This window comes from Gymnoscopelus microlampas, assembly GCF_963454915.1.
Source record: "Gymnoscopelus microlampas genome assembly, chromosome: 22".
In the NCBI taxonomy this organism is placed as follows: domain Eukaryota; kingdom Metazoa; phylum Chordata; class Actinopteri; order Myctophiformes; family Myctophidae; genus Gymnoscopelus; species Gymnoscopelus microlampas.
In genome coordinates, this window is record NC_139959.1 from 12,487,736 (window position 1) to 12,512,280 (window position 24,545).

Sequence of the window (24,545 nt, forward strand, 5' to 3'; positions counted from 1 at the left end):
TTCTACTCCACTACATCTCAGAAGCAAATATTGTACTTTTACTCCACTACAATTATTTGAAAACTTTAGTTACTAGTTACTTTTCAGATATAAATTATGATATTATGAAACATACATTAACCACTTTAGCCCTATTTTATACATAGGCTATTTGAAAATAGCAGATCTACAAGCTCACAACGCGTCGCAGCGCGACGCGTTGTGAGCTTGTAGATCGGCTATTTTCAGATATTTAGTACTTTTACTTTTGATACTTTAAGTACATTTTGATGCCAATACTTTTGTACTTTTACTCGAGTACATTTTGAATCCTGGACTTTTACTTGTAACAGAGTATTTTTATATTGCAGTATTGGTACTTTTACTTAAGTAAAGACTTTGAGTACTTTTTCCACCACTGGAATTCTAGACTTTACACTGACAAATAAGGCTATGTATTTAGTTGAACACACAATGCGCTCTATAATTCCATGGAGCAACATTGGGTGGGGATGTGGGCTCAATTACTAGCATAGCCTTTAACGGTATGCAAATGTTGGCACTTGGCGGGGAGGGAAGCCAATTTTCAATTATGCTAGTTCTAAGCATGATTAATAAATAATTTATTACATTTGTCTCCCCATTCCCTTGTTCTGGTGAAGTAAAGTGCTTTGGGGAGTGTAATTAGTGATACATTATTCTGCTACTTCTAATTGCATCGCATCTAATCAGTAAAATTAAGTCTCTTTCAATCAGGTGAGCCTTTGATGCTTTTTGATGCCAACACAGCAGCTTATCATGCTTTATTAGCATGTCTTATCTGTCCTCATGCACATTATATGTACCATTATGTAACACAGCCTAGCATGAATAATAGATGTGGGGAGAAAATTAAGTTTGTTAATGTATTGCCAGTGCAAGTTTGTGAACGCAAATAATGCATGCTCTTACGTAGAACATGCTAGATGGCGCCATTGCCGCTCATTACTATTACCCATATAATATTTGCACATAACAATCAAGTATGCTTTGCTACTAGTCTACGATGTTGTAACTTGTGATGGCATTTATTCAGTTCATAAACAATGCAACAGTTGTTCAGTGTAATCAAGATTACAGACATCAACTTTATTTGTTACATTCATGAAAAAGTTAATGGAACAGAAACTATATATTTTCACTTTAAACAATCACTCTGCTGCAAATAAAACAAAGGTATTTTCACTTACAAAAGTTAATTCACTTTCAAATCCTCTGCCTTACCTTTTAAGGCAGCTTAAGGCATCATCCTTGTCATACACTGTGTTGACATGCTATTATGACAATAGAAACACATTAGTTTAAATACATGCAGACCCCATTGTGGTGATCATTGATAAACTTCTTAAAAACAAAACAGAATGAACTTATATACTATTGGATATGATACATTCAACTATTTCAGTGTATAAAATGGAAGTGAAATAAACAGCTTAATTGATACTGTATATCAACATAAGAAACTTTATAGCTTATCACCTCTGCCCTCCAAGAAGTATACATTTACAATAGAAAATTGTGGTTACACCTCTCAGAATATTTACATTATTAAAAAGGAGGTTTCAGGAGTGGCCAATGTTAACAGAGTCCTACTGACAAGGAAAGAATGTTCCAAAGTATCTAAAGCCTAATACCCCGTACAACTTTGTCGATCAACTATACAGTATTTAAGCGAAAAGATGGTATGCGTTCTTTGGTCTTTGTTTGAAGCTGTGACTCGTCTTTGCTGTCGGGCAGTAACCTCATATCTCCATATTATTACAACTTCTTATGTTTTTCTTTTGTAATGTAATGCCCTACTTTGTCATACTACAGTGTCACACAAAAGTAGCAAAAATAGCCGATCGATCCACTAGTTTTAAAGTGAAAATGGTTAAGTGTGTCTGTGGGTTTTATAAATATCTAACCGATGAAAAGCATTAACAAGAGCTTGTGACTAAATAACATCTTCTGTACATTGGATCCATTTCAACACAGGTTCTGTGTTCCATTTCCTGAAAAGACACACAAGGATTCCGCCCGACAGCAGCAGCATCATCATCATGCTCCTTGTTCATGTGGTTGACACAGTGGCCAGACCTTGTGCTTTGTGTTGTCTCTCTGCTGAAGTCAATGTGACAACTGTAGCTGGCGTGTGGCTTCAGCTGTACCTGCTGCTTCCACTGTGTCTGGAAGTGCTGCCACTGGAGGAACGGTAGGACCTATAGAACAGGGTTAGAATCACCACATCACATTTAGACATTAAAAACAAAAGCTGGTAACCATGAAGCAGAGCCTTGAAACCGGTTGCAGGGAACAGAAATTAAGATAAAAACGGGAAACGGATTTATTTTATGCATGCATGCTACAGTACATGAACTTTATATATTTGGATTGTGAGCTGCTTCGAATGCCGATGGGCATATGGATTTGTAGTGCTAGACCTTGTTTTTCTAATTAAACTGTCATTCAGTGCTTGCACTTGTATTTGTATTCAGACTTAAGGAAAAACCCTCCCTTTTTTTGTTTTTTCGCAATACCCGACCCGACCGATTAACATAAATTGTCGCCCTGAAACCGGCCCAAGCCCACCGGGTCCTCTTGGGCTTGTGATGAAATTGAGAACTCATAAATGCAACGTTGTGGTAGCTTTAAGGATAAAACATGCTATGTGACTTTGGGCCAGAGTGAGAAGAGTGAAGGGAAAAAAGAGAAGAGGTGAGACCTGCCACCTGCTCGATGTCTGCAAAGCTTCACCGGGGGAGCACTACGTCTTACCTGGAGCGGCGCTCTGAGCTCCTGTAGCTGTCACTTCGCCTGCGCCCTCGTCTTCTGCTCACACTCCGGCTACAACTCCGACTGGAGTAGCTGTCATAGGACTTCGACCTGCATTACCATACAGCCGGATGACAATGCCACTGTTATTCGGGGGAAATATCATCTAAATGGCATTTTCTTTTTTTTTCTGAACCTCGGTAGAAGCAGCCATGGAACGTTGGTACATTTGCATAATTAAGAAGATACATCAATGATTTGTTTACATATACATCATAGTGTTTTAAAGTTGCAATCCATAACTTTTGTTAGTGAATAAAACATAATTTTGACCAATCTGTATGGTAGTTAATCACGGGTGTAGTCAGGTCAGAACACAGCATGCGCCCGCACATGCACAGGCGTGTCCGTGAAACTGCGTTCCCATGAGCCATCCAATACAGTGTGCCAACTAAAATACCGTAAATTAAACAGCAAACTACAATGAATATTTGTGTGTGTCCGCGACAATAAAATAGCGTTCCACTTGCTAAAAAATCCTCACTACACCCCAGCTGTTGATACAATATAACTTAAAAAGGAGGGGGAAAAAGTCACACTCTCTGGCTCCATACATAGTGATTTATTTGATTGACATTTCGGCCTGTTGACCTTCCTCAGAATCAACAAATTTGGATTCTGAGGACGTCAATCTGCATATGGAGCCAGAGTGTGCGACTTTCACCTCATGACGTGTAAGTATTTCTCCTCTCATCAAAACACACAGTCAGACTACCTCCACATAGAGTAACCTTCCTGCAGTTTACATGGAGTGCTGAGTCTGAAGAAGTTATTAGGTTGGATACGATGAAAAATGGCGGATATAAATAGACTTAAAGAATAGAAAGAAATGTCCCAAAACAAAACTTATTTCGGATGCAGTAATAGGACAATCTTGTCAGTGCGTCAGACATACCCTTTGTTTTGGGAGCAACAGAGTTGCAGACAGTTCTTTTTTTAGTCAGACCCAAGCTTTTTGTGTCTCGCACCTGCATGTACTGCAAGTGCAGGAGGTTCTACCTTTTTGGTTATAAATAGAACCAACTAAATGATCATATTTGGTAGGTAGGTACTGTATCGCACCTTGTGAAATCTCCGAGAGGCTTACTTAAGACATAGTACATAACATGTCCTTACAGAACTTTAAACACTGACTAATGTTGCAACAAACACTGATTAAGTCATTATGTGATTGCTCCAATTCTAATCTTAACATATCAAAATTACATTTAGGTTAGGGTACACATTTCAATGTGGTTATTATCTTAAGTATATTAACACCTGAATAAGGGTGTCCCTGTAAACCATCACTGCATATATAAAACACATAAATAGTTTTACCGACCTGGATCTCCTACGTCGACCATGGGAGTGACCTCTGGAATGGCTTCGGCTGTATGTCCGACTGATGGGAACAAAAATCATTACAGTTGGTCAGTTCAGCCCTGCATTTCTGGACATTGTAATACAATATTATACGATGTTAAATGAAAGCATGTATGATTCAGTTAGGATTATATTGCAGCAGAGAGGAACACTGCTCCGGATGGTTTGCTATAATACCCCCCAAAAAAACTTAAGGGGGAACACACTGCCCCAAAAATGGTTTGTTCTGAATGACAGGCGAGACTTTGGAGTCTGTGTGTATATGATATGGATGTTGATCATTAGGATCGGACCGTCCTGTGACAGAACGTTCCCAGCTCCTGCGATTTCAAACAGCATCTGTGAACACGACACTGACACTCTCTCAGCCAGCTCCAAGGGCATTGTTCTGTCAAGTTGACAGCACGTTCAATTAATGAATGAATGAAAAGAATGAATTTCTCCTCTGGGATCGATAGATATCCATGAAAAAAAAAGGTTTCAGGTTGTACCTGTGACTCCTGTAGCTGCGGTACGTGCTGCTGCGGGAGCGCGACCTTCCCCTGCCTCGCCGTCTGCCGCGACTTCTGCTTCGACTCCTAGCGAAAAAATATGTTTTAATGACACCAACTGATATTCTCAGAGTTAATCCACAGAGACAAATTCCCCAAAAAAAAAGTTCCTAAACTGTCAAAAATTAAATAGCCTTGCTACATGATACATTCCACACAGTCAGCAGTTAGGAAGATCATAATGGCGGACACCCTGTGGAATGTTGATGTAACAAATTGTTCCAACTCTAACCTGGAAGAGTAGCTGGAGCTCCGGGATCTACTCCTGGATTTGCTGTAAGAGCGGGACCGCCCTCTGGACCGGGACCGGTGGCTGGACACGGAGCGAGACTTCCTCGTGGACCGTGTGCGGGACTCGCCCCTGGTCCCCGACGCCGTGGGGGACTTGTCCTCACTGGAGCTGTCTTGGTTCCTGGGCCTCTGGTTGAGCCGCGCCGTCTTACGGACCTCGTCAAACAGGGATCCTGGTCGGACGCGGCTTTTGCTCTTGATCTCCATTCTGACACTCTGGGAATTGGGGGTCTGATTCTCTGCAAGTCTAGCGCTCTTTATGATGATCGGTGGCAGACTCACCGACTGGAAACCTGACGTTCCCTTCAGAGGCCTCCATTTCATGTCAATGGCGGCTTTGCCCAGGCCTGCTTCATCTTGCTGTCCAACAGCGGCAGGTGGTGCAGATTGCAGTTCTTTGTTCTGCGTCTGACAGACAGAATCACCATCCTTGCTCATCTTATTTGGAGAGATGGAGGTAGTTTTCAGGGTGAGTTCAGAGTGTTTGTTGAGATTGTCAGTGCCGCGAGGTTCAACGATAGTCTCAGTATCATGTTCTGGGGTGCATATATCCATATCGTCATATGACTCCGCCTGGTCTCGAACAATGGGCAGGTTAGGACTGTTCACACTATTTCTGTTAGATGACTGCCTTTCTGAATCAGCTGGTTTGGGGTTTTCATGGACCATCGCCTTTTGTTGTACTGAACTGCTCTGGTTGGGAGGAGTATAACTTGGGCCATTCTTATCCGGGCCATCAACAACAGGGGATCTGCTGGGCCTTTCTTTGGTGATTCCAGCACGGCTCTCTATCCCTTTTACAAGCTTCTGTTCGAGACGTTTCTCTTTTTGGGATTCATCTTCATCCTCCTCCTCTCCAAACTCTAAAGGTGGCTGCCAATGAAAGGTTTCTTTTAACTTCTGATGTTTAGATCTCTTTGACTTGTCTTTGGTGCGACGAGACCCAGATTTTGACTCACCTCTCCTCTTGTGTTTATGCTTCCGTTTTGCCTTTTTCTTGCTCTTATGTCTCTCTGCCTCTGTGACTTTCTGAGGACTCTGCTCTGATTGGCTAAGGGCAGTGGCATTCCTGGGAGCCTGAGCAATTACTCCATCTGACGCTCCAGTGTTTCTGCTGGTTTCATGTTCCGACTCTGAACTAGCCTCCCCCTCCTCTTTTTCAGAGATGGCTGCTGTCTTGCTTGGCACCTTCTCAGCATCACTTTCAGAATCCCATCCCACATGGCCAGAAAACCTCTTATCACAAGGCTCATTGATTTGAGCTGCCGTTTTCTGTTTTCTTGACTGGCTATTGGTACTGCTCACTTGACTAGCTTTATCGCCATCACTGTCCCATTCCGTCTTCAAGTCTTCCAAAGGCAACGGATCATGATGCTTTGACCCCCCATCCTGAGGGCTGCCCTTCTCTTTCGACTGTCCTAATGAGCCACCTCCCTTGGAGCAATTCAGACTAGGACTATGGTCGCTGTTTGTGCCATCCTCTGACTCCAAGTGGGGATCTTGACCAGCCGGAATTGAAATGTACTTGTCTAAATTTTTTATCCTCCTCAGAGAGCTGTAATATTTTTTCCACTGCTTGTCCAATGGCTTCTTTTTATCACTGCCTTTATCGTGCCTCTTTTCAGAGCCTGACCGGCTGTAGGAGGATGACCTGCTATCATACAGGCGAGGGGACCTCGACCTGGAGACACTTCTACTCCTCGAGCGACTGTACGAACGGCTCCTCGAAGACCCGCTCTGTGACCGCCTTGTGTGCCTGTGGGTCTTATCGGTGTGACCATATCCAGCTTGGGAGTCCCCCGAGAGGCCAGCTGATGTGACCAAAGACTTCATGTTGTCAGTAGAACCTGCTTGGCCAGTGGATGACAGGGCAGCTGAGGCGGGCTTTGCCTTTACTTCCGGAATATGGACGTAGGTCGACTTCCAGGGCTTCTGGCCTGGTTTCCAGCGCGATGGTGGAGGACTGTCACTCAGTGGTATCACAGGGACACTTTCTGGTACTGGAGCATTAGGTAGTCTTGAGACAGGTGTGCTTTTGCTCTCTGGGGCTTTCTCTGTTACTTGGGCCGAGGCCAGGGGCTTTGGCTTGCTTGCCTTTCTGCTTCTCGGGGATCTGGACTGATTCCTCCGCCTGGATCGCGACATGGACCTGGACCTGTACCTAGATCTTGTCCTGGACCTAGACCGTGAATGAGAATAGGTCTGAGATCTGGACCTGGACCTAGACCCAGACCGACTTCTAGAACGGTAGGGACTCCTGGATCTCGAGTAGGACCTGGACCTCCTACGAGATCTGGAGCGGCTGGCGGTGTAGGACCTGGAATAGGACCGCGAGTCTCTCGAGGACAGCGAGGACCGCCGTCTCCTGCTAGCGGTTGAGTGTCGATGACTAGAGGTTGAATGAGATGGAGAGCGGGATCTTCTGGTCTTTGACCTCTTCTTGGAAGAGATTGATCTTTCACCCTCTGACAGCTGAGGCTCAGGGTGTTTGTCCTTGGTGCTCTTCTTGCTGCGTTTGCGTTTTTTCGCCTTCTTCTTGCGTTTGGCTTTTTTCTTCTCTTTCTTGAGAGGACGCTGCGGACTGGACCTTTCAGAACTGTGGTCTGAAGAGTGTTCTGGTGACTGGGACCAGGCAGAGTCACTTCCGTCGTCCCATCGGCTTGAAGAGCGGTCATTCAATCTGTTAAAAACAATAATAAGTCAAGCAAACAAACTACTATAGAACGTTTAAATAGTGAATCGCTTTGTTATCATCATCATTCAACTAGAGAAACCATAAACATTTACAATGTCACCAAGTTAGATGAAAAGATTTGTAACAATGTGAATGCACGTTTGACTGCATGTTTATTAAAAGGATCCCCATTAGAGACGCATGAATGAACCTCTAGTCTACCTGGGGTTCTGAACAAAGCAAATACAATACAGACATGCAACAAACAAAAAAAACGATACGAAAAGAAAAAAAAGTTTCTCGAAGTGAATGATGATGATGAAAACAGCTTTTAGTTCAACACGTCAGTCATACTTGTCTCCTTTGCTCCATCGCTCCACACTGGGAGGCTGATAAACCTGGGTTCTCTTCATCTCCTCTTTCCAGTGTGGCGGGGTCTCACTACTCCCCCGCTCCTCCACAGATGCAGAGCGGGATTTAGACCCCGTGGGAGTGTGGTATCTCTGCAGAGAGAGAGAGAGAGAGAAAAAAACAGATTAAAATGTTTAACACAAATTGTCAGCCATTATCTCACGCACCACAAAGGTAATTTGAGGTTGTGATAATTTGCAGATTGCCCCATTTTTCCTAAGGGGTTGTGGGTGTGATTATGGGACAGAATTTCACAATGCAAGTAAGTGGCAGGTACGTGTTGCACTGTAAATTGGCAGGGCCGAGGCAGGAGAAGAGAGGAAGATTTAAGGCAAATTGACGATTCACAAGCTCTTCACGTCAATTTTTGCCCTTTTTTCCAGAACGTTCGCCATGACATGCCCAGAATAGAGATGCCAGGGTTCATTTGGTTAAGCTGAACAAGCAAAAATGTAATCAACAATCTTTGACTGGAGTTTGGAGAAATGAGCGTACCATTGTTCCTCTGCCTTTGATCTTCCGTCCAGATTTAGTGACTGCTGGTTTCGTGTCACTTGGAAGAGATGATTCTTCTTGTTTGGTTCTGAAAAGATCAAGCGGAACTTTTAATGGGGTTAAACGATGGCCACGGAGAATACTCAATTCTGATTGCCAGAAGCTGTAAATGTATTTCTAGATAACCGCACAGCTGCTGTCTCGTCATGCCTAATGAAACTATTACTGTATTATTTGACCTACATAACAGTAACGTGAACTAGAAACTAGTCATAAAATACATCGATTTCAATACAATGTTCAGCCTTTTGGGGGAAATAAAACCTGTGTTATTATTTTGGTAAAATAACATTTTCAGCTGACTGGCTCAGTTTGTATTATTACTATGGTTTCTCCCACTTGCTAGAGTAGTAAGGCAACGTATATTTAGAGGTTGATGAAGACAATGGAAAGTTTCTATTCAAACCGGCTATTGGTACTGCTCACTTGACTGTATTGCCCTGAAATATGAATAAACACTACATATATTTTAATCGTTGGTAAATGGCCGTGGTATAAGTGGAATTCTGAGTTGTGTGGTCATTAGACAAACCCCCCTCTCCAGTTTAGTGTGGTAATTAACCTCCATATTTTGCATTCAGTTTGATAACCACACATCCCTTACATCTACGTGGAAGTAGATAAATAGAGTCCAACTAAAAACAGTGACATGTGTGTAGTTAATGGTACATAAAAAGAGATCTCACATCTCTGGCTTCTCTTCCTGAGCTGGCATGTCTCGTCTCAGTAGGAAGCGGTTCTCTGGCACGGGAGGGATCTCTTCTGGCCGAACAACAGGCTTCCCTCTCTTCACACCTTGCTCCTTCTCTCCATTTTCTTCACTCTCTCCCTCTGCCATCTCTGCCTTCACGGGACTGTGGGAGCAGAGGCAACATTTGTTTTGGTTATTCGTTTGCTTATAAATGAAATGAAATATATATTTTTTAAACAGACCCAAAACTCTGGCATCGGTCAGGCTCTAATGTTGCAGTGCAATTGAACAATTCCGCAACTGTTTGACAATCTGCAACGATGAAATCACCTTTGGACAGAAGGTGCAATGTCATTGTGCTTCTCCCGCTTCGACACTCTCCTTTTCTTTCTAGCCCGCTTGCTCTTGCCATGCTTCTTATGCTTGCGATGTCGGTGCTTTTCCTCCGATTCGCTTTCGGACTCAGCGGAAGAGGAGGATAGAGAGGACGTCTTGTGGGAGTTGAGGGATGATTCTGCTGAATGGGCAGTTCTTTTCCTCTTGCCTTCAAGGACTGAAGTAAAATGACAGCACGCATGTCAGCTCACACATAACTATTCAGTAAGGTTAACTTAGGAAGACATCATTTGTATTTAAATGTAATAGCAACACTTAATTTGTAAAAAGAAAAAAGAAAGAGAAGAAAAAGGAAGCTTTCTGGGAAACTTCCTGAATCCAACCAGACAACTGGCATTGCTTAACATTGCAGAGTTAAAGCAGTACACTATGTAGGGTATCAGTAGCCACTTTGGACACAAATATCATGGCAGCAAACGTCTTTGACTTCATTACCTACCTTCATTAACTCATCGTCTCCCCATACATTTATGGAAGGATGATTGTTATTGGTTTGTATTGTAACTTTATCATTTTGTGGGACATAATATGCTATATAGTCGTTAAAAAGTTGCATAGTGCTGCTTTAACCCTGTTAAGAATACAGACATGCAGTGTGTCTTTGTGACTTAAATGCACACCCAAAAGGTGATGACAAGTTCAAACGCTTGGGAGTCATTCTCAGGGTGGTATTACATGGCACCACAAGAGAGGCTTCGTCCTGCCATGTTAGAGGCAATGAAAGCAGTTCTGTTAAGAGTTGGAAAGGCAGTAGCCAGCTCAGCTCCACACAGATAGCATCAGTGACCCTCGTTAAATAGCAGATCGAGTTACGTGCCCTGTTCTAATGCCAGGCGGAATGTCAGCGGATAAATGCCATCCTCTTACGGAATCAACACAAAAAATGACCTAGTTACATTGATAGGCAACACACACACACACACACACACACACACACACACACACACAGCCATTTTGCTCTGGGGATGAAGACAAAACGTTAAATAAAAAGGCATAAGCTATTTTTATAGACTTTCTGCTTTGCACGGGCTGCAAGGTTCAAAGTCCTGGGAATGTGTTCTACAATGCAAAAGTGTTAGTAATGTATGTAAGAATGCATGTTATTACCATGGTATACAATAAACGTTTGTTAACATGAACAACTCTCTCCTTAAGCCACAAACCAAGGTAGAGTTATTCATACTCACAAATGTTGACTGGTCTATCTCGTACCATACCAGAAAAAGTCTTCAACAGAGCTGTGGTTCCCTTCAGGCGGGGCTACATTAGTTAAGATTACATAAATAACTAATCAATAAATTGAATAAAAGGATGGCTTCGGTTGGGTTACGGTTGTAGGTCAGCAGTCCTCTCGTGAGGACCACCACTATGGAAACAAGCCCCTAGGGCTTTTTGTGTGATCCTTTTAACCCATTAAGACCGGGAATGCATCCGTGTCGTTTTCAGATTTCTTTGGCTATTCAAAAAGCATATCGTCGGTGTCCAGCCGGGACCAGCTAACTCCATTTTCAGTTTTTTTCTTTTTTTTCATAAATCGACGCTATTGAACACCCTTCACATCTGTGTAAAAAATCTAAACATTTGAACCAATGAAAAGTATTAAAAAGCGCCTCAGACGAAAACTCCCAACTCCATTGGATCCTCAAACTGTCCGTCAAAAACAAACAACTCCCCCCTCTCCTCTACACAGTGCTACAGCACAGCATTAGCAGTGCGCGGTGCGCAGTGAACGAGGAACAACAACACGTAAACAGACTCCCCGTAGTATGTTAAAACTATGCAGTGTACCTGTTTATCAAACAGCACTGACGCTAATGTTATGAAAACAAGTAATTATATTTCTAAAATCTATGAAGTGTTTAATGTTTAGTGTTGATTTACCCGCGATTTGGGTAAAGTGTTGATAATATAATGACACATGCAAGTATCTCACAATATATACAGTCACTATACCAACTTTGACGAGGTAGTATTGCTTTGTTTTAAAACTATAAGGTTTTCTTCATTTTCTGAAAAACGTATATCTTGTTTTTTCGTTTCCTGAACAATGAGCGTTTTGGAGTTAGCAGTTTCGGGCTGGACAGCAGAGATATAGCAGATATACAAGCTCATAGAGCGGCACCGAGGACCACGCTATGAGCTTATAGATCTGCTATTTTCTTTTAAATCGTGAAAATGTTTGCAAATCTTTGAATATATACTTTTTTAAAGGGAACATTTGTACTCAAATCTTTGCTTCTGGAGGTACCTGGAACAAAATATTTTACAAAATGTTCGCTTTAAAAAATATATACATTCAAAGATTTGCACAGATTTTCAAAATGTTTCTAAAATAGCAGATCTACAAGCTGATAGTGGGGCACTCGGTGCCGCACTATAAGCTTGTACATCTGCTATTTTTTAATAGCCAAAGAAATATTAAAATGACACATATGCGTTCCCGATCTTAATGGATTAACAATCATTGTAAACCGTACCACTGTACAAATTGCAAACTGTTAAAAAAAGTATTCAATCAATCAATCAATCAATGAAGACTTAAAAGATTATTAATGATGAAAGCCTACCATCATTAGCAGACTTGGTGATCAGTTGTCCACAGTCGACCACCCTCACATCGGCGTAAGGCCTGCTAGCTGAGTCGGCCTTCAGCCCCTCAACCTTCTTTATCACCTCAAACCCGGAGATGACGAGACCAAAGACCACATGGACTCTGCAGTGGGATAGAGCAGTGGTTCCCAAACGTTTCAGCTCAAGACCCAAAAGATTCATTTGGGGTCTCCCCGCGTCTCACCAAACTGACAAAGATCCTAACTAAAATCTATTTAATAGTGAAAATAAGCTCACAATCGTGAAGATCTGCTATTTTCACTATTATGTTTTTCTTCAAACATACGCTGTTTTCATTTGAACACGTCTTTAAACTTTTTGTTGCATGATCCTTTCAACAAGCTTCGCTTGACAAAAATGTTGCTTTTCAGTTGAAAGACAAAGTATACATTAGCATTAATACTACAAATTATCTTTAAGAATGCAGTTAGGAAATGGTGAAAACATTAAAAAGAACCAGGAAGGTTCTGTGTCACTTGTGTGAATAAATTGGTAACATGTCCTCATTAACCATTAATTACTGATTCATTAATTACATCTTCATCCCTGATCAAGGTCATTTACCCATCTAGATGAGGCGCCATCTTCGTCGTGCTGTTTGAAGAATAGCCGGTCATAAATCGAGCCAGTTTGGGTCACCCGAGGGCAGTGGTTTGGTCATAAAAAAAAAGAAAAAGAAAGGAGATGAGTATAAGCAAGATAATTCAACTCATTGTTCATACCATGGACTTAAGCTCTACTGTATGTACATTTTCCTAAAGGGACAAAATGCATGAGCCTCATTGTCCATGATTAATATAACAAAAAACAAAACAAACATCGTAATTTGACTGTTTTGTGGGAGAATAATTGGACAGAGCAGAGAGCAGTGAATCCCCATGTGTAAATCAGAGTCAATGAATAAATACACACTGAACAATGGGTACTGGAAATTATCTAGTCAATTTCGGATAATGCAAAGTGTGCAGTCTTGAGTACCGAGTAGCTACAGTAAATCCATCAACACATTTTCGTTGACATGGCTTAGTTATGGTGGACCTGTTGTACTGATATGGGAGGCCTGGAAAGTGTGGTTGAATTAGATGTGACAGCTGTAACCATTGGTGGATAATATCATGTATATATCCAAAAGTGTCCAACCTACTATGTAGGGCTGGGCTATCAACCAAAAAGATATCGAAAATACATATATCGAAAGCAAATAATCGAGAAACACACTTTTATATATTTTTTTTTCTTATACATCAACGAATCCACGCGAAGAAAATCTAATAATTATTTATAATTTATGATCAACTAAATCCATCAGTCTGATTAACCACTTAACCCTGTATTATACTGTGTTGTACAATGGTGGCGTACATTTCTTTTTAAATTAGCCATTATATATTTTGAAATTTAGAGCTACAAGCTCACAATGCGTGGCGACACGTTGTGAGCTTGTAGATCCGCTATTTTCACTATCTATCTATATATATCTATATATATACATATATATAAATAAGCTTGAAATAATCGTGATACTGATTTGAAGTCATATGGCCCAGCCCTGGTACTAGAAAATGTGTGTTAACACAAGACTACTTAAAGATACAGATACAGTCAGGAGAGAGAGAGAGGAAACACAGCCTTGGAGAGACACATTACCTTGGAAGGGCAGGATGCTAGAGTTTCTGCAAATGTTACACAAAAAACGGCAAGAGAAAAAATGTAACACATTTGTAGACAAAAAGAATGAATCCATGTTTTCTCTGCACTTTGAACTCTAACTGCACACAGAGAGGGGTTGTTGACACTCACACAGAATGTCAAATTCTACTCTGAGGAATCAAAATAGTTGAGGGGAGAAAAAAAAAAGGACAAAACGCACAACCTAAAACAAAAGTTTAAAAAAGGACTGGCTCACATGCACAAAAGGAAACCAATAATGTGCACAGTATGGTCAAATATTGCTGTTTGGTGAATGGTACTCACATAAAGAACTGTGACCCGTTGGTGTCCTTCCCGCGGTTGGCCATCGACAACAGGAATGCTCTGTCGTGTTTGAGAATGAAGTTCTCATCTGTTGGGGAGGAGAGACAAGAGGGGGGATGTCTCAGAATGTGGCCGTTGAAGAATGATAAGGGATGTGGTTGAGAGGCTGAGAGAGAAAGGTTTTTAAGTAAGCCTTGCCACTGCCTCACCCATCTGCCCCACCCACCATGTTAACAATTTTGGAAAACCCTAATAACTTTTGGGTTTCAATTGTTCAAATTAGACAACCAACCACACACACCTGGATGTGAAGAAAAGCATACATACGTTTCGAATATTCATATTTAATGTAATGAACAAGATTCATTACCACCTAAATTACAGGCCTTAGCTGATTGACTTGGTAATTCATAACAAAAGAGCAAATCACACTCATTATGCTTTTTAAATGACCAGGAATAACAGTGAGGATAAGTAGCTTATTTCCATTGGATGCCTTAATGGAATCTTAACAGCGGTCAGAGAAACCGCTATATCCACAGTTTACAATAGTAAAAGAAGGCCTGTAATTACATGTCAGAACAATCAAAGTGAACATGCCTATGACACCATACAGTTAAAGTATTCAGTAATACAAGGAGCCAAAGGATTTGGCGTCTCAAAGTCATCAGATACTGTAGCTCTATGAATGGTGACATCCATCAACACCAGGGCTAACATTCTAACCACATGATGACATTGTGTTACTGAACTGTGTACATCTCTTACCTTCTCATTTTGCAAAAGACCACACTCTATAAATAAAAGAATACGTTGAAAATTTTAGGCAGGAAGATTGGAGCTTTCAATAAAGAGAACGCCTACCCTCCATGCTGATTTGTCTAAAAACCCATTATTTTGGCAGGACTATAAAGGCAGAACAAGACAATGGAAAGGGGAAAGTCAGCATTGGGTATTAGGCATATTTGCAGGAGGAAACCTGTGCTTAAAACTACAGGCACATGCAACTGTACGCTCATGCAAAATTAGCTATGATGGAGGTTCACGGATATGTAAGTTGTAGGTTTACGAATTAACAATCCTTAGTGCTCATCACATATCACACAAACACTCCCGCTTACCTTCAAAGTAGCCCCCATATATGGATTCCCCTCCTCTTCCATTCCCTGCAGAGATCAGAATTATTCAAGATTTTTATTGTTACGTCTACGTCTTATATTGTTGCTGTTAGGTGTAAACCGACCAAATCCATTTCTTTTCGGGAAATGCGTTCCAATTATTTAGTCACAATCTCTTGTAAAAACTTTTTTCTTTGGTTACATAAAAAATCCACTAAACGACTTAACTACAGTTTCAACCTGGTGTCTCTAATTTGGGCATGACATGACATTGTAGGCGAAATGTTTCACAAATTGTCAGGAACTTTCAAAATAGCCTTTCTACAAGCTCAAAATACGTCACACCGTGGGCTTGTACTGTTGATCGGAGTACAATATAGGGCAACATAAACATATTCTATAACATATGTTATAGAAAAACATAAAACGATGAAATATGGAGATACAATGCTTCTGCCCGACAGCAACAGTATACAAGTACATGAGCAAAATTATTTTAAAAAAAGTAAAAATTCACTGTGAAACTGCACTTTAAATATGGTCAGTCAGTCCCAACTCAAGTCACCTTGGACAAGGTGAATTGTCACATTTATTGTATCGTTCTCATGAGACCAATCAAGAGTTTGGGAGTAAATGACCGGTTATTAGACGGTCATTATTTTAAAATGCAGGTTAACCTTCAGTGAAGTCCCCTCCCTGGATCATGAAGTTCTTTACAACTCTATGAAACGTGGAGCCTTTAAAGCACAGCTTTTTCCCTGTGGCTTTGCCAGTTCCTTTCCCACCTGCAAAGAAGAGAAGTGAGTTACTAGTAGTACAGCACAGAACAACCACATGAAATATACCAGCCATTCTCAACCTGTGGGCCTGGCGAACACTAAGATTTGAATGATAGTATAACATTTACATTAGAAAAAAATGTTTCTTTTAAAACTTTAAAAAAGTGTTTTCATTGTGATAAAGATATATAGCAACTTAACTTATACTACGTTGGCAAATTTGTGCAAATCTTTGAATATATATATCTTTTTAAAGCGAACATTTTAAACTCAAATCTTTGCTTCTGCGGGGTCCCTGGAACAAAACGTTTTGAGAGTCCGCGGCCAAATACATATCATTTTGGGGGTCCTTGACATGAAAATGGTTTGAGAACCACTGATATTATAGCGACATAAGTAAAAAATAAAAATAAAAAAAGATTTAGATTTAGAAGACGTGTAGAATGCCCAGGAGCAAAGATTTGAGTTAAAAAAAGTTTGCTTTAAATAAAAAAAATAGCAGATCTACAAGCTTGTGTGCCGCACTATGAGCTTGTAGATCTGCTATTTTTGAATAGACAAAGAAATCTTGAAATGACACAGATGCGTTCCCGGTCTTAATGGGTTAAAATAAAAATGCATCCATCTGACCACTTGTGAAGTGGTCAGATGGAAGGTCAGATGGGTGGGCCACTAACGCTTTCAAGACTTTCAAGTGGGCCCTGACCCAGAAACGGTCGAGAAGAACCGCTGAAATATACAACAGGCCTGCATTTTGTAGAATGTGGTTGACGTTTGTGTGTGTGTGTGTGTGTGTACAAGGAACCAGTAAAATAGCCTGCAGGTCTTATTATTTAGAACTCCTGCTCTTGCATGTTGCCACGTCGCTACAAACGGTTTATTCTAAACAATGCAATGAAACCGCAGGTGGGTTGGGAGGGTTTTAATAAACCAGATGACCCTGTTCAGGCATCTTCTTGTTAACCCATTCAATCCAAGAATGCATCTCTGTCATTTTAGATTTCTTTGGCTATTAAAAAATAGCAGATTTACAAGCTCATAGCGTGGCACCGAGTGCTGCGCTATGAGCTTGTGGATCTGCAATTTTTGTGCAAATCTTTGAATATATATTTTTTAAAGCGAACAATGTCTCAATGAAAACAATGTTTTCTGAAAAATATTGTTGCTATATCAGTGGTGCTCACACTTTTTCTTGTCAAGGACCCCCAAAATTATATGTTTTTGGCCACCGATCCCCATCAAAATATGTTGTTCCAGGGACCCACCAGAAGCAAAGATTTGAGTTAAAAATGTTGTTTAAAAAAGTATATCTATTAAGATTTGCAAAATGTTCAACATTTTTCAAAAATAGCAGATACAAGCTCATAGCGCAGGACTCTGTGCCACACTATGAGCTTGTAGATCTGCTCATATAGCCAAAGTATAAAAACAATGGTTATAGCTCAAATCTAAAATTACACAGATGCGTTCCCGGACTGAATGGGTTAAGTCTGCAGAGGAGGACTGTCGTTCATTAAAGAAAGAGGGGATCTTTCCCTGCTGGTCTAGTGTGTGTGTGGGGCCAGGATATTGGACCGAAAGCACCCCAGGTGTTTCACTTTGGTCAAAAATGAGGTGTTTTCATCAGACAGGCGTTGAGAGTGCCTTCCGGGGACAGAGGACTGACTGTGCAACAGGCAAGCTTAGGTTGCTAATGTACTGGGGTTTTACTTTGCTGGCCCCAGCAGTGTTACAAGGGTTCGGTTTCCTTTGGCCGAAGCTGAGCGGCTCCTAAAAACTGACACGCTAAAAAGCTTTCCCTTGGCCAGAGCAAAGTGACCACACTAATGGTGTGTCGTTGCAGGTGTGTGTATGTGTGCTATGTGTGCTCAAGAGAGAGGGAACAGCCAGTCAGCCGTCTCCGAAATCTGCCCTTGACAGTCCTCATGTTCACATCCACCAGGTGGGGTTGAAAAGTGAGAGGGTGGATTGATCTGCCTTCTGTCCAGAGATTTATGGCCGTCTCCAGTTAGACCATCTCCACTACAGTACACCCGGCTTTGGACAGCAACATGAACTACTGTATCTAGACTAGAGAGGGGGACCAGGGCTCTCCATCCATACACTAACTTATGTCTGCCATCAAGTGATATATATTATGACCATTTAGACAGAGGCATGCTCCTTTCCTCTGGAAGTTATGGGAAAGACTTTTACAGTATACTATTTCAAAAATAGTGCAACTAGCATATCTACAAGCTCACAACAAGATGTTGTGAACTTGTAGATTGGTTATTATTGCTGCTGTGATACACTGTCATTCAACAAAGTATAACATAGGTTATAAGAAATGAATCTCTCCTGTCATTATTTGAAAAAGCATGACATTGGCTGTGTTTTGAGATGTGAACGAGCACCTCAGTTGGAGTTCTACTCACCAGTACACAAACAGAGGAAGTTTTTACTTGTCTTGGGACAAATATCTGAGTAAAGTTGAAAGACTATACGCCCAACTGTAAAAGAAATATAAAACAAAAAGAAGAAAAAAAAGGTTACCATAGTAAGGATATACAGATTGCTTGTAGAGAGAAATCGAGATGGTTGGAAGCATTTAAAGGTGTCTTGCTGATTGGTACAATTTTACAGTACATTTGAAAAACATTGATAATGGTACAAACTAGGATGTATTTGAAATGGGCCATGGATACAAATACAATGTTTATTAGTTATTCAGACAACAAAATGATTATATCAACTTTCTGTTGTTGTTTCTAACACTTAATTAGAGGGATTCTGTGGCGAAAAGGAGATCATAGAAGCACTGACATGGGCAGTGGCGAATAATAAACAATGCTTAAGGGAGTTGGAGGGAGGGTGGGTTCATTGTATCCCACCGTGCCCAAACAAAGTTAATTTCATTATTTCAGACACAGAACAGCCACCAAAGTAGTTCTGGTTTTCATGTTAGGTCAGAAGAATTGTGAACTACATTTTCCCTTCTTAGAAAAATAAATAATATCAGACCCCTCTCTTAAAAGCAAACAACACAATTGATAGCCAAGTTTTTCCACTTTGTTGTGGATTCGTTTTATCACACAATTGAACTGAGGCACATCAGGCTCACCACGTCACTACTAGCCCTTGTATAACTAGACACAACACTTTCTTTGGACTTTCTTTACAATATCTAACTACATAACTACAGCTTCCAATTTAAACATCTTTATTAAATAATATCTGTTAAAGTTCTACAGGTTTAATTCTCACAATTTCAGTGGAAGGAGATTGTACAATTAGGCATCTCTTACCTGGTTCCCGATTGAGCTCCACATCAAAGTAGCACTGAGGGCGGTCTTTAACTCCCATTGTGATCCAGGTCTGGATGACCTGAAAGTTAGAATGAGCAAAAAGTGGTATAAAGATTCAAGGCAGTCTTCTTCCCTCAGTCCAGCGATATGCAGCAAAACGGTTAGTTCATCTTCTCAGAGTGATGACAAGTACAAGGAAAAGTATAGTGGGAACTGGGAAGTGGGTTGAAGTAGACTGTAGAGAGACAGACTACGACAGGAAGGAGGGGAGGGAGAGAAAGAGAGAGAGAGAGGCCAGTCAAGCCTATGGGGAAATGTACCACTATGCAAATCTAGTCACAGCACAACTTCCTCAATGTATATTTTTCCCTCTCTTCCCATTGTCCTTCTGTCTGAAGTTCTGAACTATCAGGGCCAGATGCCAGCTGAAATGTCACTAGTCAGACCCTCCCCTCCTTCCCACACTACTGCTGGACGTGTTTACGACGTGGTGAAACTGGGAACGGACAGATGAGATAATGCTTAGATTTAAATCACGGAGGTGTCAAGGTCCTGCTAAACTAAGAAACCCTGTGAAACCGAATATGCACTACTAGGGTTAGGGGTACATACTGTATTGTTCTGCAGCTGGCCCTAGTATGCGGCTTTACATGTGACAGATTCAATCATTATAAGGGAACTGTTAGTTCCAGAGCGGCAGGGAGTGGACTTAACAACAGTCCTCAGACAGCTGACAACATACATCTTTTGAGCCCTACAATAAAATAACAAAAGCAACTTGTGGTCTAGGTCTATCTGCTATAATACATACCTGACTGCTAAAGTAATCAAGACCAGTCTTGTTGACTCTCCTCTCTAATAGCCTACATACCAAACTAGATCCTATGGGCAATGAACAAGAACAGCGACAGTCATTGTTGAGAGAATACCTGGAAGGCTATAAAGACAAATTGTTTGGAGGGTCTAGAATCTGTGATAGCAGAAAGACATGTGTTTCACAAGTGTGTACAACTTACTGAATCCAAACCATTTTATCAGTCCATCACTTTTTTTGTAACCGGAGAATGGCCTAGTTTACATACCGCTTAGCCACACCTTGTAACTCCCTTTAGGCTTTAGTGTAGTATTTGTCTTCTAATAGTTGATTAGAAGACAGATAATCAAGTCAGGCTAGGGTTTTCTGTTTCTTTTCCTGCTTTCTTTTTCCTTTAGTTATTCAGGGAAGCCCATTGAGAGCAAGCTCTCTCTTTCAAGCACGCCCTGATAACAGCATACTGTATAAAACACATACATAATGAAGAACAATAACACACATTTGAATCATATTATGATGCAAACAGATGCAAATAAATATACTGTTACATGAAACAGGTGCAGTCACTATGTAGTGTGTCCTCAAGACATGTATACAATCACAGGATTTCATGACATTAAATCTATTCCACCATGGGTTACATCAGTGGTTCTCGTATACTGCGGTTCAGGGACCCTTAGGGGTCCTAGGGGGGGTTCCAGGGGGTCCCCGGCAAAATCAGTTAACATAAAGACCATAAAAACCCATCAATTTGGGTTTGTATTAAATGTCATAACTCGTATTAGCATATGGCTGTGGTTGAAGCTGGATGGGTTGAGTGGACAGGATTCCTTGCTTATTTTAGTTCGACAACACAATCACCTTCAACTTTCAGGAAAATGTCACCCTATTTCTATTCTAAGCTCCATCTCGAAAGTCATGGAAAAAATAGTCTATGAACAGGTCGACAAGTATCTTGCCGAGAAAAATCTAATCTACAAATTCCAATCTGGCTTCAGAACAAACCACTCCACTGACACATGCCTTCTCTATTTGAACGACTCTATCAAACAAGAGATTGAAAAGGGCAAATATTGCGGCATGGTCATGCTGGACCTCCAGAAGGCTTTTGACACCGTTAATCACCCGATTATGATCAATAAGCTCAGAGCAATAGGTTTTGATGACACGTCAGTGAACTGGATGAGATCCTACCTGGAAGGGAGGGAGCAAGTGGTGGAAGTAAACGGCACCCAGTCCCCCCCCCTCCCAGTGACTTGTGGTGTTCCCCAAGGAAGTATACTAGGACCCTTACTGTTCCTGATATATGTGAATGACATGTCGTCAGCCTGCGACTGCAACCTGTTCCTGTTCGCAGATGACTCGGCCCTGCTAGTCTCGGACAGGGACAGGCTGCAGGTTGAGAAAACTCTCAGCTCTGAACTCAACAAGATCTGCATCTGGCTCTCCGACAACAAGCTCTCATTACACCTGGGCAAAACGGAATGCATCCTCTTTGGGTCCACTCCTAACCTCAGAAAGGCAGAGAGCTTCACGATCAAAGCGGGTGATGATATCATCAAAAGAAAAAACGAAATTACCTACCTGGGCTCTATCTTGGAGGCTGACCTCTCTGGTGACAAAAATGCTGAAAAAACGATCAAAACGGTCCACAAAAAAACACGCTTTTTGCGGAGTATTGATCGTAAAGTCAGTAAGAAGACTCTGAAGACTCTTGCAGTGGCCCTCATACAAGGTCATTACGATTATGCATGTACTTCATGGTATCACAACACCACCAAGGCCTTAAAAACAAGGCTCCAAACATCCCAAAACAAACTAGTAAGGCTACTTCTTGGCCTCAACTACAAAATCCATCTAACCCCTGATCATTTTGATAAGATTGGATGGCTTAGGGTTGCGGACAGAGTACAGCAACTTGCTATGGGCCTGGTCTTCAAGATATATCACAACATTGGGATCCCCCTGTATTTGTCAAAATACTTCCAAAATGTTAATGATGTCCACAATCACAATACCAGAGGCAGCTCCACAAACCTTGTCCAACCCTTTTTTGGCTCAACAAAGGGAAGTAACTCGTTCTCATGCTATTCATCAAAAATGTGGAACGCCCTACCAAAAGGAGTAAAGGAGTGTAAAACCCTACTCTCTTTCAAAACAGCCCTAAAGATACACCTTCAGGAGGCTGCAATTGGAAAATGGCCCCTGTCTAAGTCCTAACCTAACCTACCCCCCTACCCCCCCCCCCTCTCTCTCCTTCTCCTTTTGTACATATTTCTCACCCTTCATACCAGTAACCTGTAAACTGATTGTATGACATTCTATAGTAGTTGTGTATATCTGTCTGTCTCTTATATGTCATCATGATTTGTGTGCATGGGGAACTCATTTGAAACAAGCTCTGTGCTTTTATGAGTCTTCCAGTTTAGTAGACCTTGTATTGTGAATTTGTACTTCCATGTACTGTTGTTCTCATGTCTTACTAAATAAAGTACATCAATCAATCAATCATGCTTTCGGTTTCTTTTAGACTGTAGCTCGGCGTTAACATTCCATGCGCTGATACCACGTATCTTAGTTAGATCAAATGCATGTACACATCATCACTAATGTGTTAAGGCTATGAAACCCACACTGGCCACAGCCCCCTAAAGCCCCAGCAGCGATTAACAAGTATGGGTTAGAATTCCCCTTGTAAGCAAGGCTAGCCTGCAGGGCATAATGCAAATGCATCTGCGCAAACTGTACCTTGATCACACCAGGAACTGGTAGAATCAAAAGGTCTGGTGCGCGTACGGGTTGATTATCGTTAACTTGACGGTTTTACACACGTTTTCCATCACATCATCAGCAATACAAGAAGAGAGGGATGCATGCAGATAACTAGCTGCAACTAGCCTTCCTTCCTCTCAAGATGGTAGAGAAGAGAGAGCTAGCAGGCAGTTAGCCCCATTTGGGACCTCATGAGGTCCCGCTTCGTAGGCTGTCGGCAGATGACGACACCGGCGAATATTGTTGATTCTTACCCTTTTCCGCACATCGTCTCCAAAAAGTAAAAGGCATTCACTCAGCTCTCAGATGTTTTAAATTTTAGCGGTCAAAAAAATATAAGTGACGGGTTGAAACAAGCGTTTAAATCGCTTTTTTAGTCATCCTGTGCCATGTTTTCCCAATGCAACCTTAACGGGAGCAATACGGCGCATGCGGACGGGGGTTGACTGGCCACAGGTTGACTAAAAAAGCGATTCAAACGCTTGTTTCAACCCGTCGGTAATTTTTTCTTGACCGCTAAAATGTAAAACATCTGCGAGCAGGGCAGACGACCTTTACTTTTTGGATACGATGTGGGGAAAAAGGTAAAAATCAACAATCTTGGCCAATATTCGCCCGTGTCGCACTCTGCCGGCAGCCTACGCTGTGGGACCTTCTCTCGGAGCTACATAGCGGAGGGAGAGGTTCCGTAGGGGCTAGCAGCGAACGTGTCCCCCATTCACAATAATAACGTCCTAAAAAGGGGAGATAAAATCACTGTTTACCTAATGCAAGATGTTTGATGATATATATCTTTACCAACCTGTATACAGTAGCTAGCACGGCAGATGATAGCTAGTCACTGACGGCAAGTTGTAGCAGCATGAAGGGAATTGGTGGGGTACGAGGTGAGAATGAGAAATGTGTTACACCGAAATTGGTGACCCTTCGCTACTTGAGTACATGGCTACACAGAGGTCGCCAATTAGCACTGGTGGAAAAAGTACTCTTACGTACACTAAAGTAAAGTAAAAGTAAAAGTACCTCTCGGGTGGCTCTTAAAAGAGCTGTTTTTGGGTGTGTTTGCTACTCGTAAAAATACATGGAACCAAATGGACCCGTTAGGGTCTTATTTATTTTGTACCCTCTCTGAGTTAAATGAACACTGGTAACTTGCCACTGGAGGTATTCAATGAGTACAATTTATCTGTTGTATGCGCGAGCAAAGAAAATAATCCACTCAGCATTTTATTTACGGCAGAGACACCTGCACATGCACGCACCACGCGCACACGCACACAAAAACACACACTCGGGTTACAAGATTCGATAGGTCACTAATATAAGTATAACACTGTATTGGGACCGGGACGTCGTACGAAATCTCTTTTGTCCTTCTTGACTTTCCGTACGAGATACAGACAGTGTTGTGGTGGTTGTCGCATG

The 24,545-nt window shown here is 41.5% G+C and overlaps 1 protein-coding gene across 3 annotated transcripts; it reads right to left on the reverse strand.

Annotated features, from left to right (window-relative positions):
• Positions 1-1,088: 1,088 nt before the first annotated feature.
• On the reverse strand, positions 1,089-24,038 carry nktr (natural killer cell triggering receptor). 3 transcript variants are annotated; one of them, XM_084048908.1, is made up of 17 exons: positions 23,923-24,038; positions 19,535-19,613; positions 18,665-18,739; positions 16,146-16,253; positions 15,472-15,516; positions 14,351-14,438; positions 12,941-12,970; positions 12,334-12,479; positions 9,701-9,923; positions 9,366-9,533; positions 8,620-8,707; positions 8,068-8,216; positions 4,981-7,719; positions 4,689-4,775; positions 4,157-4,216; positions 2,776-2,883; positions 1,089-2,219 (listed from the first exon to the last, which is right to left on the reverse strand). In XM_084048908.1, the coding sequence occupies exons 2-17, from the start codon at positions 19,590-19,592 to the stop codon at positions 2,159-2,161; spliced, it is 4,233 nt and encodes a 1,410-aa protein (XP_083905034.1). In that variant the 5' UTR covers positions 19,593-19,613; positions 23,923-24,038; the 3' UTR covers positions 1,089-2,158. The 3 variants fall into 3 exon arrangements, with proteins under 3 accessions (XP_083905034.1, XP_083905035.1, XP_083905036.1); XM_084048909.1 differs by lacking the exons at positions 18,665-18,739; positions 19,535-19,613; positions 23,923-24,038 and adding an exon at positions 15,119-15,144 and having other exon boundaries at positions 16,146-16,205; XM_084048910.1 differs by lacking the exons at positions 15,472-15,516; positions 16,146-16,253; positions 18,665-18,739; positions 19,535-19,613; positions 23,923-24,038 and adding an exon at positions 14,024-14,049 and having other exon boundaries at positions 14,351-14,413.
• Positions 24,039-24,545: the final 507 nt, after the last annotated feature.